Below are 13,482 nucleotides of genomic sequence, written 5' to 3'. Positions count from 1 at the left end.
CAGTGTCTTATAATTTTCTGCATACAGGTCTTTTGTCTCCTTAGGTAGGTTTATTCCTAGATATTTTATTCTTTTTGTTGCAATGGTAAATGGGAGTGTTTTCTTGATTTCACTTTCAGATTTTTCATCATTAGTATATAGGAATGCCAGAGATTTCTGTGCATTAATTTTGTATCCTGCCACTTTACCAAATTCATTGATTAGCTCTAGTAGTTTTCTGGTAGCATCTTTAGGATTCTCTATGTATAGGATCATGTCATCTGCAAACAGTGACAGCTTTACTTCTTCTTTTCCTATTTGGATTCCTTTTATTTCCTTTTCTTCTCTGATTGCTGTGGCTAAAACTTCCAAAACTATGTTGAATAAGAGTGGTGAGAGTGGGCAACCTTGTCTTGTTCCTGATCTTAGTGGAAATGCTTTCAGTTTTTCACCATTGAGGAGGATGTTTGTTGTGGGCTTGTCATATATGGCCTTTATTATGTTGAGGAAAGTTCCCTCTATGCCTACTTTCTGCAGGGTTTTTATCATAAATGGGTGTTGAATTTTGTCAAAAGCTTTCTCTGCATCTATTGAGATGATCTGGATACCTTTTATTTCTTTTTCTTGCCTGATTGCTCTGGCTGGAACTTCCAGTACTGTGATAATACAAGTGGTTGATGTGGGCATCCTTGTCGTCTTGTTTCTTGTGTGAGAGGAAAAGTTTTCAGTCTTTTACTAACTTGGTATGATGTTAGCCAAGGTCTTTTCATATATAGCCTTTATTATGTTTAAGTAGAGGAACTCACCTGCCTTTTAAAGAAGGTGACACTGTTCTTAAGAGGAAGAAAAAATTGTCAGAAAGGTGAATCATCTCATTTGCTACTCTGTTTGAAAGTAGTTAAAAACAACTGTTTCTCTTTGAATAACAAAAGAGGATTTAAATAAAAATTTTATTTATAATTTCAAAGTGTAGGAGATTGTATCTTCCCCCCAAAGCAGGGATAATTAATTGGTATGTTTATATATGCTAGAGATATATTCTTTAAAGACTACTGTGTGTAAATTGAATTTTTAAAAACTGTTAGCCTCTTATGTAGAAAACAAAAGGTGGAGTCACACACCAGTGTTATAATAATATTAGCTTATATAATTGCCCATGTACAGCGTACCTTTACTGGGATCTTGACTTCTTCATATGGCTTCAAGTTACTATCAGGTGTCCTTTTATTTCAGTCTATAGGACTCCTTTTAGCATTTCTTGTAGGGCAGATCTAGTGGTGGTGATTTCCCTCAGTTTTTGTTTAGCTGGGAATGTCTTTTGATTTCTCCTCAGTTTTGAAGGATTTCTCCTCAGTTTTGCCAGATATAGGATTTTTGGTTGACAGTGTTTTTCTTTTAGCACTTGGAATATATCAACCTACTGCCTTCAGTTCTCCAAAGTTTCTGATGAGAAATCTGCTGATAATCCCATTGAGGATTCCTTGTATTTGATGAGTCACTTCTCTTGTGCTGCTTCCCAGGTTCTCTTTGTCTTTCAACAGTTTGATTATAATTTTTTCTTGGTGTGGGTCTCTGAGTTCATTTTACTTAAAGTTCATTAAGCTTCTTGGATGTTTATATTTCATGTCTTTAGTCAAATTTGGAAAATTTTTTGCCATTATTTCTTCACATATTCTCTCTGCCCCTTTCTCTCTCTCTTCTTCTGGGACTTCCACAATGTATATGTTGATCTGTTTGATGGTGTCTCACAGGTCCCTTAGGCTCTGTTCACTTCAATAATTTTTCTTTCTGTTCCTTAGACTTGATAATTTCAGTTGTCCTAGACTTTTTTAAAAAAAAATATTTAGGCTGTGCCAGGTCTTAGTTGCGGCATGCGGACTCTTAGTTGCGGCATGTGGGCTTCTTAGTTGTGGCATGTGAACTCTTAGTTGTGGCTTGCATGCAGAATCTAGTTCCCCGACCAGGGATCAAACCCAGGCCCCCCGGCATTGAGAGCGCAGAGTCTTACCCACTGGACCACCAGGGAAGTTCCCTCAATTGTCCTAGCTTTGATTTCACTGATGGTTTCATCTACCTACTCAAATCTGCCTTTGAATCACTCTAGTGAATTTTTCAACTCAGTTATTGTACTTTTCAGCTTCAGAATTTCTTTTTGGTTTCTTTTTAAGTTTTCTGTCTCGTTGATATTCCCATTTTGTTCTCTATGTCGTTTTCTTGACTTTTTTCCGCATCTTCCTTTAGTTCTTTGAGTATCTTTAAGACAGTTACTTATCTAGTAGAGCTGTCATCACATCTTTTTCAGGAACAGTTTGTTTGTTTGTTTTTGTCCCTTTAAATGAGTCATATTTTCCTATTTCTTTATATGTCTTGTATTTTTGTTGTTGAAAACCGGACATTTGAATCTAATGATGTGGTGACTCTGGAAATCAGAATCTCCCCTTCTCCCAGGGTTTGCTGTTTGTTTGTTTGTTTGGAGTGTTGTAGGCTGTCTCTGTGCCAAGAATCAGTCTGAGGTGTGGACTTAAAGTCTTCTCAGGTCTTTTTTTTTTTTTTTTTTTTTTTTGCGGTACGTGGGCCTCTCGCTGCTGTGGCCTCTCCCACTGCAGAGCACAGGCTCCGGGTGCACGGGCTCAGCGGCCATGGCTCGCTCCGTGGCATGTGAGATCTTCCCGGACCGGGGAACGAACCCGTGTCCCCTGCATCGGCAGGCGGACTCTCAACCACTGCGCCACCAGGGAAGCCCTCTCAGGTCTTTTTTAAGCCTTTGCCTTCCCCTGGGTATGCATGATGACTGTCTAACTTCCTCTGAATATGTGGTTGCTTTTGAATCCAATAGTCCTCAATACCTGGCTCCCAAAAGGAGAAAAAGAGAAAAATGAAGGGATGAGGGGGGAGAAGCACTGGTGCTTTAAATCCCCTTGAAGTCACTTCAGCCAGAGGGGGAGTGCAACAGCAGGGGGAGGTGTAACAACAGTGTCCGCCGCCTCTTTGCACCTCTGAGATCAGAAGCAGCGCGATCAGCCCTGATCAGAGCAGATCCCTGATATTTGGAGGACAGCGTCCTCATTGCCCACCCTGGCTCCCACAGGCTGTGTGCACAAGCCGCTCCAGGAACACATGCAAGGCTGCCTGCACAGGGATGGGCACTGGGTAGCTGCGATTGTGCTAAGGGCTGAAATTCACCAAAATTTATCCAAACATTCCTCTGCACATTTGTAAGTCCTCAGTAGACTCCAGGAGTTCTAGAACAGTTACATCAGACAGATGCTGCCAGTGCATTTGTTGTCTGTGTGGGGAGACAGATTTCTGGTGCTTCCTACTCTGCTACCTTCCCAGAATACTCCGCGTAAATTAAATTAAAAAAAAAAGATTTTGTTTGAAGAGTTTGAAAACTAATGAGATAATCTTAACCCCTCAGACTACCATTGTTTTGTGCACACAGGTGCACATGCACACAAAACACCCTCAAGGGAGCATTGTCACCCAGCTCCAAAGCCTCTTCTGAGGCAGATCCTTTATGGTGTAGGGCAGGCAGCCTGCACAGAGCAGTGGGCTGGAGAGAGCCAACCCCAAGAATGCTCCAGATCTGAGGCTATTCCCAGCACAGACAGCTCACAGAAGGACATCAGGATAGTCGCTTTCCCCTTCCTGGGGCTTGAGTTACTCATTGAAAGAGTGTGGGAGTTGGACTAGGTCAGTGTTTCTTCAGTGAAACCACAGAACAAACTTTCTTACATAGAACGCTGATAATAATTATTTCAGTGAAAAAAAAATTATCAGATCAAGAAAACTCCCAGATTCAGCAATGTATAAAGTGAAAATAAAATAGAGTAACTAAATGAACTATTACAGAAGTTTTAGAACACTGGTCCAGTTTTTAGTGAATTACAGGAAATTTATGAAAGCACAGAGATGTAGAAAGCAGAGACAGCATAAGTCAAGTTAACCTTTTACCATAACTCATTGATTTGCAGTGGAAATGGAAGGTGGATATAATCTGGAAATCTGTAGGCAATTCTCTTTTCCTGATCTGGGCCTCAGTTTCCTCATCTGTAAAACTGGGCCTGAAGTAATTCTTTTTTTAAAATTTTATTTATTTATCTATTTATTTTTATATTGAATTTTTGGCTGAGTTGGGTCTTCGTTGCTGCGCGCTGGGTTTCTCTAGTTACGGTGAGCGGGGGCTACTCTTTGTTGCGGTGCGCAGGCTTCTCATTGCGGTGGCTTCTCTTGTTGCGGAGCATGGGCTCTAGGCACGTGGGCTTCAGTAGTTGTGGCACGTGGGCTCAGTAGTTGTGGCTTGCGGGCTCTAGAGCGCACGCTCAGTAGATGTGGCACACGGGCTTAGTTGCTCCGCGGCATGTGGGATCTTCCCAGGCCAGGGCTCGAACCCGTGTCCCCTGCATTGGCAGGCAGATTCTTAACCACTGCGCCACCAGGGAAGCCCTGAAGTAATTCTTTAAGAAGACTTTTCAGTTACTCTGGAATAAATTTTTGGTTCTGTGATCACAGGGAATTAAACTGACGGAGGTGGTGAGGGGGTTGTTGGAGGGTGGGGGAGTGGGTGTGGTGTGGCGGCCAGGCTTGTTTTCAGACTCCCCTGTTCTGTTCTACTCCTACCACATGCAGTTCCTCAGAGTGTGACAGGCCAGGTGGGACAAGCAGCAGCTGCATTCTTGGTTGGATTAAAGGGTGCAGGTGAAATCTCCATGACCTGGAGGGAGGGTTGCTTCCATTGTTTCCCAAAGATGGTTTTAGGAAGTACAAAGACAAACATTTTAAAATTTTTTTGTATATTCTTTAGTATTTTAAAAATGTGTAGCTAGCACATCATACCTATTATTTTAGAGATGTTAACTGCTTAGGATGTGGCTCCACTATAAAAAATGGAAAACGTTAAGTGCCATTTCATTATGGTGGAAGTATGATGGGGAGGGAAGTGATAAGAATGACTATATGAGAAGCCTTGGCCTGTGGGATAGGCCCTTCGAGGTGGCACCTCAGCAGTATGGCTGTGACACGCCTTATCCTTGCAGTGGGCATTGTAGAGGGCAGAGAGGGAGCTTAGCATTCCTGTTGAAAGAGGAGACTGAGGCCCAGAGGGGAGATGGTCCCCCAAGACACTGCTGGGAAGTGGTGTTGAGTGGACCAGTGCTAGACTCTTCCTCCTCTGATGTCCCACAGGGTATCCACATCCCTTCTGAGCATCCCAGACAGAAGGCTCAGAGCCCAGCTCTGGAGTGTCTTGTCCTAGAGGTTTTTTTTTTTTTTTTTTTTGGGGGGGGGGACGGTGTGCTGAGCAGCATGCAGGATCTTAGTTCCCCCACCAGGGATCGAACCTGTGCCCCCAACCCCTGCATTGGGAGCGCAGAGTCTGAACCACTGCCCCACCAGGGAAGTCCCCTAGAGGATTTCTTCTAGCTGGTGCCCAGCAGCTCTCTACTGGGCCCCTCGGCTGCTGGAACCCTGGTGTGGGGCTCTCTGGTCGCTCCAGCAGGTGGGGTTAGGGTATGCACAGCGATTCTAGCCCCTCTACTCTTTGTGCGCCTGTTTCTTGGAGGGCATACTGTCTCTTCTTCCGTTTGTTTGAGCAGAGGGTTCACTTTGTTTTTTCCCCAAATGGGACTAGCTTTATTGCTTACTATAAAAATTGAAAATTGTTCATATAAAAGAATACATAAGCAAAATAATATAAAGAATCAAATACGTCTCTGTATGCATGTATAGGATAAGATAAATTACTTAAACCCTACTATCCAGGGATAATCACTTAACTGTCTAGATTTTTTTCTCTCTGTTTATATACCTAGTTGGTATCAATTTCCATATGATTTTATAAAAATGAAATTATGTTGCTCATCTGTTACATGCTTTTTTCCCCCCAACAATAAATGTGTTATGAACGTCTTAACATATCAGTAGAGATCCTTGTCTTCAGTTTTCATGGCTGCAGAGTATTCTCTTTTGTGGGTAGCCTTGACGTGATTTATTTAATCCTCTTTAATGGAAGTTTTGGTAGCATCCAGTATTTGGCCCTGTTAATGTTGTGATAAATATCCTTGCATGCTCATCCAAGCATTTGCTGTTCTGGATTTCTTACTGTATATTTTTAGATACAGAACTGTGGGTCAAACATTAAGTACATTTAAATTTTTAATGCATGTTTTAAACTGCCTCCTGGAAAAGTGGGAATGATTCAGTCCAACAGTCCTGGCTGGTAGGATGGTTGTTGAATTACTACAGGTAGCTGCGGGCTTTCTTTGGGTCCCTTAGACTGTGCAGTCCCCCAGCCCTGATTATTTCCTGGGCATTTGTGGGTGGACAGCCCTGCCTGTCTTCTACTCCAAATGACAGGAGGCCTGCTTCTCCCATCCATCCCCCAGAATGCTGTTCGTGTTCCACGGGACTTTGAGGGCTGCAGTGTCCTCCGCAAGTACCTGGGCCAGCTCCACTACCTGCAGAGTCGGGTCCCCATGGGCTCAGGCCAGGAGGCCGCTGTTTCTGTCACCTGGTGAGAGCTGGCAGGGCTGGGGGGAGCCTGGAGGTTGCCTGGGACAGCCCAGGGGTGTCTGGGCGGTGGGGATGCCCCTCTTCCCCCGCCCCCCGCTTTCTTTTCCTTGCTACACAGCATGGGGAGTGGCTTGGTGTGGTCTCCCCAGGCCTCCCTCCCATCCGACACCGCACTGGGGGTGGCGGGTCGCTTCACCAGCTCCTTCACTCGAAATGACTGGGGTGGCCTGTCCACAGGACTGAGATCTTCTCAGGCAAGTCTGTGGCCCATGAAGACATCAAGTATGAGCAGGCCTGCATTCTCTACAACCTTGGTGAGCTACCTAACCCCTTCCCCATGGCCCTACCTCCCAGCCCTGCCCACCCCATCTCAGCTCAGCAGGAGGCCACAAGGGCAGTGGGCTGATGGAAGGAAGACACCTGGATTCTGACCCTCCCCCTGCCTTCCCACAGCTCTGCTGGTGCCTCTCTTCTGGCCCACAGGGAGCCAGCCTGCTGGGGAGAGGCTCTACTAGGCTGGCTGCCACATGGTGTTGCTAGTGTGCTCCGGCCCAGAGGGGTGGCCTCTCTTTTCTGACTGGACAGATCCCAGCCCCCCTTGTGGCTTGGGCTGCTTCCAGCAGGAAGAGAACAAGGCTGGCCTAGACTGGCCTTGCCGTCAACCCTGATGGCTCAGCCTCAGCCTGGGGAGCCCCGAGTCCTGTGTAGGCAATCCCTGAGGCTCTGAGACTGGACTCGTAGGCTGAGGGCTGTGGATGGCAGGAGCCCCTTCCCTTCCACCCCATCCCTGCCTGGTGCAGAGCCAGAGACCGAGACCCCATTTACTCCAGCTTTGGTGTCCTTGGACCAACTGCCCCAGACCCCTGTTGTCCTGATCATGGGTGACACCAGCAGCCCCAGGCTAGCCCTGACCCCGTGTTCTGTGCCTCCCTAGGGGCGCTGCACTCCATGCTGGGGGCCATGGACAAGCGCATGTCTGAGGAGGTGAGGAGGGTAGGGGCAGTGGGTGGGTCGTAGGACAGAACCAGGGAGGGGTGCTGAGTGTTGTCAGCCTCCAGGGTGTGAATCCTGCCCCGTGGAGTGGACACAGGCAGCTCTGTGGCTCTGCTTCTGGCATCCTCCCCTGTTCTCTCCCAGGGCATGAAGGTCTCCTGCACTCACTTCCAGTGCGCAGCAGGTGCCTTTGCCTACCTGCGTGAGCACTTCCCTCATGCCTACAGCGTTGACATGAGCCGGCAGATCCTCACTCTCAATGTCAACCTCATGCTGGTGAGGAGACGCCCTTGTTGGGGCTGAGTTGAATCCAGGGCCGGGCACGGTTAGGGCTGGATCCTAGAGGTCCTGTGCACATGGCAGTGAGGGACAAGCAGAGGCCTGGGCTTTGATCTTTTGAGCCCCAGGTGGATCAGGAGCAGGGCTGTGGTGCTTGGAGTGCGGGAGGCTGGGCAGAGAGGGCATCCGTGTGGTCTGTGCCGGTGAGGAATGGAGTGCATCTCCATCTGCTCTTCCAGGGCCAGGCTCAGGAGTGCCTTCTGGAGAAGTCCATGTTGGACAACAGGAAGAGCTTTCTGGTGGCTCGCATCAGTGCACAGGTAGGGACAGGGATCGACGGTGGCCCACAAGGGACTGATGCCAGGCTTTTGGTTTACTCCCGGTCCCCAACTATAGCCCTGTCCTGGCTTCTAGGTGGTGGATTACTACAAGGAGGCGTGCCGGGCCTTGGAGAACCCCGATACCGCCTCACTGCTGGGCCGGATCCAGAAGGACTGGAAGAAGCTGGTACAGATGAAGATCTACTACTTTGCGGCTGTGGCTCATGTGAGGGCACCGTGGCCACCAGGGCTGGGCTGGGCTGAGTTGCCGTAGCTCAGGAAGTAAGTAGTGACATCTCTTCTTTCCCAGTTGCACATGGGGAAGCAGGCTGAGGAGCAGCAGAAGTTCGGAGAGCGGGTGAGTGAGCCGTGGCGAGGAGGGGACTCTGGACTGGTCCCAGCCTTGTTAGTCAGATCCTCGTGGGGACCCTTCTTCTGTCTCTCACCCCCACATCCCTGGCTGCCCCCCGCCCCCCCACCGCTGTAGACCTGGTGTTCCTCATGTGTTGTCCCATCTGTGCAGCCTTCATCCCCAGGGGACGGAGGAGGCGCGCAGCAGGCTCCCCTCAGGGGATGGTTGGTGGGAGATGTAGGCTGTGGGGTGGAGCCGGAAGGTAGACGCTAAGCGTGGTGCTGTTGGCTGGGCTGGCGCGTGGCTACCTCCTCAGCTCCTTGTCTTCTGATGGGTCACCTGATGGCCAGACAGGCTCGGTGGGGGTTGGGGTGGCAGAAGTAGGGTCCAAGCAGGGAAGGACGGACTGGTCTCTGTCCCCCGCAGGTTGCGTACTTCCAGAGTGCCCTGGACAAGCTCAATGAAGCCATCAAGCAGGCCAAGGTAAAGATGAGGAAGAGCCTGGCTGCCCCTCGGAGCCTGGGAAGACAAGGAGCAAGCCTGCTGGGGCTGAGGGGTGTCCTGGCACTGGCTGTGGTTGGCACTGAGCACCCCCATCCCTACCCTACAGGGCCAGCCTGACACTGTGCAAGATGCACTTCGCTTCACTATGGACGTCATTGGGGGAAAGTGAGTTTCTGGGGTTCGGGGTGGCCCTGGTTCCTTCTTGTTAGGAAGGGTCTTGGCCTTTCGCCTGCATCGTTGGGAGGAAGCCACCAGGGCCAGAGAGTAGTGGCCCATGTGGGAGGCTAGGTCCTGGATCCCTGCTGATCACTCAAGACTCCCCATTCCTCCTTCTCCTGACCCCCAGATACAATTCTGCCAAGAAGGACAATGATTTCATCTACCACGAGGCTGTCCCAGCACTGGACACCCTTCAGCCTGTAAAAGGTCTGAAGCTGAGGGGAAGCCGAGGATCGGGGTAGGGGATGAAGATGGGACAGAAGAGAGGCAGTCGAGGTTCGAGTGGGCCTGGTCTCCACGATTCTTCCTCACCCCTCCCAGGTGCCCCCTTGGTGAAGCCCTTACCAGTGAACCCCACAGACCCAGCTGTTACGGGCCCTGACATCTTCACCAAACTGGTACCCATGGCTGCCCATGAAGCCTCGTCGCTGTACAGGTGGGCAGGATAGGCAGGCCCTATTAGCCCAGGGCGGGTTGGAATATCTCAACAGACATGGGCTTCCAGCAAATTGCTGTCACTTCTCCTGCAGTGAGGAGAAGGCCAAGCTGCTTCGGGAGATGATGGCCAAGATTGAGGACAAGAATGAGGTCCTGGAGTGAGTGCAGGGCTTGGGTGGGAGGCATGGAGGGTACACACCAGACCTCTGTGGGGTCCCCAGTGCTGCCTGCGACAGGGAGAGGAGTAAATGAAAGGTCTGTTGGCACCAGCAGGCCTCCTGGCTGCGCCCTCCCTGCCCAGGGTCTTGTATGCTAGATTTGTAAGTTGAGAGTCATGCATCTTGAGAGGAGGATGTCCCACTGTTTTCAGCAGTGCCCTGGGCATGTTCTGTGGGGGCAGTTGGGATGCTGATTTGTTGTCTCCTAGGACCTCAGACCTTGCTTCAGTGGTGGGAGCTTGCCCTAGTGGGCTTCTTGTGTAGCTGAGGGGTTGAGCCAGCACCCACCTGGTCCCGTTGCCCCTCAACAGCCAGTTCATGGATTCAATGCAGCTGGATCCTGAGACAGTGGACAACCTTGATGCCTACAGCCACATCCCACCCCAGCTCATGGAGAAGTGTGCGGCTCTCAGCGTCCGGCCCGACACTGTCAGGAACCTCGTCCAGTCCATGCAAGGTGAGTGAGGAGGAAAAGCAAGCAGGTGGAGGGCGGGAACGTGGGAGTCATCTGCTGCGGCCTTCTCTGTGTCCCTTGTTGACCGAGGATAGAGGTTTTCACCTCTCCCAGCACCTGTCAGAGCACCCGCTGCACACTTCAGTGAACTACCGCACCGTGTGCCCTCTGTCTGCCCTGCTCAGCCAGCACTGGGCTGCACACAAGCCTGACTGAGGGGGCGGTTCTGTCTCCTGGGGGATGGGCCAGATTGGATGCCTGGTCTGCCTGCCACAGGAGCTGACCCCGCCTCCTCTAAACATGCCCCCAGTGCTGTCAGGTGTGTTCACGGATGTGGAGGCCTCCCTGAAGGACATCAGGGACCTGCTGGAGGAGGATGAGCTGCTAGAGCAGAAGATGCAGGAGGCAGTGAGTCAGGCAGGGGCCAGCACGGCTGTCTCCAAGGCCGAGCTGGCAGAGGTGAGGCGAGAATGGGCCAAGTACATGGAGGTCCATGAGAAGGCCTCCTTCACCAACAGCGAGCTGCACCGTGCCATGAATCTGCATGTTGGCAACCTGCGCCTGCTCAGTGGGCCTCTGGACCAGGTCCGGGCTGCCCTGCCCACGCCAGCCCTCACCCCAGGTGAGCCCCCTTCCTGTCCCCATGGAGAGAGGCTTGGCGCTGGGGTTTTCTCTGGCCTCACTGACCACTGCCGCTCCCAGAGGACAAGGCAGTGCTGCAGAACCTGAAGCGCATCCTGGCCAAGGTGCAGGAGATGCGGGACCAGCGTGTGTCCCTGGAGCAGCAGCTGCGTGAGCTTATCCAGAAGGATGACATCACGGCGTCACTGGTTACCACAGACCACTCAGAGATAAAGGTGGGGCTGGGTGAGCAGTATGCAGGGGCTGACTCTAGGCTCCACCCTTAGGTGGTGAGGCCCTGAGTGTCTGTCCTCCACCCCCCAACACACTCCCTTAGAAGCTGTTTGAGGAGCAGCTGAAGAAGTATGATCAGCTGAGGGTGTACCTGGAGCAGAACCTGGCCGCCCAGGACAACATTCTCCGGGCACTGACAGAGGCCAACGTGCAGTACGCATCTGTGCGGCGGGTGCTCAGTGAACTGGACCAAAAGTCAGTGTCTGGCCCTGTGCCTCTACCCAGTCCTGCCCAGAGCTGGGCTCCAGTTACTCACCTCCTGCCGGCCCTTCTACCCGCCAGGTGGAACTCCACGCTGCAGACCCTGGTGGCCTCCTATGAAGCCTATGAGGACCTGATGAAGAAGTCCCAGGAGGGCAAGGACTTCTATGCAGACCTGGAGAGCAAGGTGGCTGCTCTCCTCGAACGGGCACAGTCCACCTGCCAGGCCCGCGAGGCAGCCCGGCAGCAGCTCCTGGACAGGTGAGTGTGGCCCCGGGGCCGGGGTGCGGCTGTAGCCGAGACCGAGGTCGGGCTGAGGGGATGGTGTGGCTCCGCTTCTTCCCTACCTCATCCTACAGGGAGCTGAAGAAGAAGCCGCCACCACGGCCCACGGCCCCAAAGCCGCTGCTGCCCCGCAGGGAGGAGGGCGAGCCAGTGGAGGCCGGGGACCTGCCTGAGGAGCTGCGCAGCCTGCCCCCCGACACCTTCCTGGGGGCCGCTGTCCCACTCCACTTCCCGCCCGGCCCCTTCCCCAGCTCTGCAGGCCCAGGACCCCACTATCTCTCAGGCGCCTTACCGCCGGGTACCTACTCGGGCCCCGCCCAGATGTTGCAGCCCAGGGGCCCCCAGGCCCTAGGGCACCCTGTGGTGGCCATGGCACCTGGACCTGCTCTCTACACAGCTGGGGCCTACACACCAGAGCTGGGCCTCGTGCCGCGATCCTCGCCACAGCATGGCATGGTGAGCAGTCCCTATGGTGGGGTGGGGCCCGGGCCCACCCCACCAGCTGCAGGCCTGCCCTCAGCCCCACCTCCCCAGTTCTCGGGCCCTGAGTTGGCCGTGGGGATTCGGCCAGCCACCACCACAGTAGATAGCGTCCAGGCCCCCATCTCCAGCCACACGGCACCACGGCCAAACCCTGCCCCTGCTCCTCCCCGGCCCCGCTTTCCGGGGCCGCCCCCCCAGCCACTGCCCGTGCCCTACACCTACCCGATGGGGGCCAAGCCACCCCTCGCAGCTCCCCCAGCCCAGCACCACTTTTCTCCTGGGATGCCCACAGGTTTTTCAGCCCCGAGGACTGGGCCCCAGCCTCATCCCACACGAGCAGTGTTTGGGCCCCAGCCTCCCCAGCAGCCCCTTCCACTCCAGCATCCGCACCTCTTCCCACCCCAGCCTTCAGGACTGGTACCCCCACAGACCCCCTATCCCTTTGCTCCTCAGCCTGGTGTCCTGGGGCAGCCACCGCCCACCCTGCATACCCAGCTCTACCCAGGCCCCTCTCAGGACCCTCTGCCCCCCCACTCAGGGGTGCTGCCTTTCCCCAGTCCTGGGCCCCCTCAGCCTCCCCATCCCACCCTGGCATATGGTCCTGCCCCTTCCCCCAGACCCCTGGGCCCCCAGGCCCCCGCACTCTCCATTCGAGGCCCTCCGCCTGCCAGCCAGCCCGCCCCCACTCCCCACCTGGTGCCTTCGCCTGCCCCATCACCGGGGCCCGGCCCCGTCCCTCCTCGGCCCCCTGCAGCAGAGCCAGCCGTGTGTCTGCGCCGAGGCGCTGCGAGTGCAGATCTGCTCTCCTCCAGCCCTGAGAGTCAGCATGGAGGCGCTCAGCCTCCTGGGGGTGGGCAGCCCCTGCTGCAGCCTACTAAGGTGGATGCGGCTGAGGGCCGGCGGCCACAGGCCCTGCGGCTGATCGAGCAGGACCCCTATGAGCACCCGGAGAGGCTGCAGCAGTTGCAGCAGGAGCTGGAGGCCTTTCGGGGCCAGCTGGGCGATGCAGGGGCTCTGGACGCTATCTGGCGGGAGCTACAAGACGCACAGGAGCACGATGCCCGTGGCCGTTCCATCGCCATCGCCCGCTGCTACTCACTGAAGAACCGGCACCAGGATGTTATGCCCTACGACAGCAACCGTGTGGTGCTGCGCTCAGGCAAGGACGACTACATCAACGCCAGCCGCGTGGAGGGGCTCTCACCGTACTGCCCACCTTTGGTGGCCACCCAGGCCCCCCTGCCTGGCACAGCTGCCGACTTCTGGCTCATGGTGCATGAGCAGAAAGTGTCAGTCATTGTCATGCTCGTGTCCGAGGCCGAGATGGAAAAG

The 13,482-nt window shown here is 53.2% G+C and overlaps 1 protein-coding gene across 2 annotated transcripts in view; it reads left to right on the top strand.

Annotated features, from left to right (window-relative positions):
- The window catches only part of PTPN23 (protein tyrosine phosphatase non-receptor type 23), a 57,914-nt gene that overhangs the window by 42,776 nt on the left and 1,656 nt on the right, over nt 1-13,482 (top strand). For both annotated transcript variants that reach the window (XM_004283874.4, XM_049716272.1), the window contains 18 exons: nt 6,363-6,490; nt 6,727-6,803; nt 7,424-7,473; nt 7,627-7,758; nt 8,001-8,081; nt 8,176-8,307; nt 8,392-8,439; nt 8,860-8,916; nt 9,044-9,102; nt 9,284-9,363; nt 9,478-9,592; nt 9,687-9,752; nt 10,124-10,269; nt 10,577-10,888; nt 10,969-11,123; nt 11,225-11,376; nt 11,464-11,643; nt 11,742-13,482. In XM_004283874.4, coding sequence (XP_004283922.1) covers nt 6,363-6,490; nt 6,727-6,803; nt 7,424-7,473; nt 7,627-7,758; nt 8,001-8,081; nt 8,176-8,307; nt 8,392-8,439; nt 8,860-8,916; nt 9,044-9,102; nt 9,284-9,363; nt 9,478-9,592; nt 9,687-9,752; nt 10,124-10,269; nt 10,577-10,888; nt 10,969-11,123; nt 11,225-11,376; nt 11,464-11,643; nt 11,742-13,482 — 3,711 coding nt within the window. The remainder of the gene's footprint in view (nt 1-6,362; nt 6,491-6,726; nt 6,804-7,423; nt 7,474-7,626; nt 7,759-8,000; nt 8,082-8,175; nt 8,308-8,391; nt 8,440-8,859; nt 8,917-9,043; nt 9,103-9,283; nt 9,364-9,477; nt 9,593-9,686; nt 9,753-10,123; nt 10,270-10,576; nt 10,889-10,968; nt 11,124-11,224; nt 11,377-11,463; nt 11,644-11,741) is intronic.

The sequence above is a fragment of the Orcinus orca genome, chromosome 10, assembly GCF_937001465.1.
Source record: "Orcinus orca chromosome 10, mOrcOrc1.1, whole genome shotgun sequence".
Lineage (NCBI taxonomy): Eukaryota > Metazoa > Chordata > Mammalia > Artiodactyla > Delphinidae > Orcinus > Orcinus orca.
This window is presented reverse-complemented; position numbering and strand designations above follow the sequence as displayed.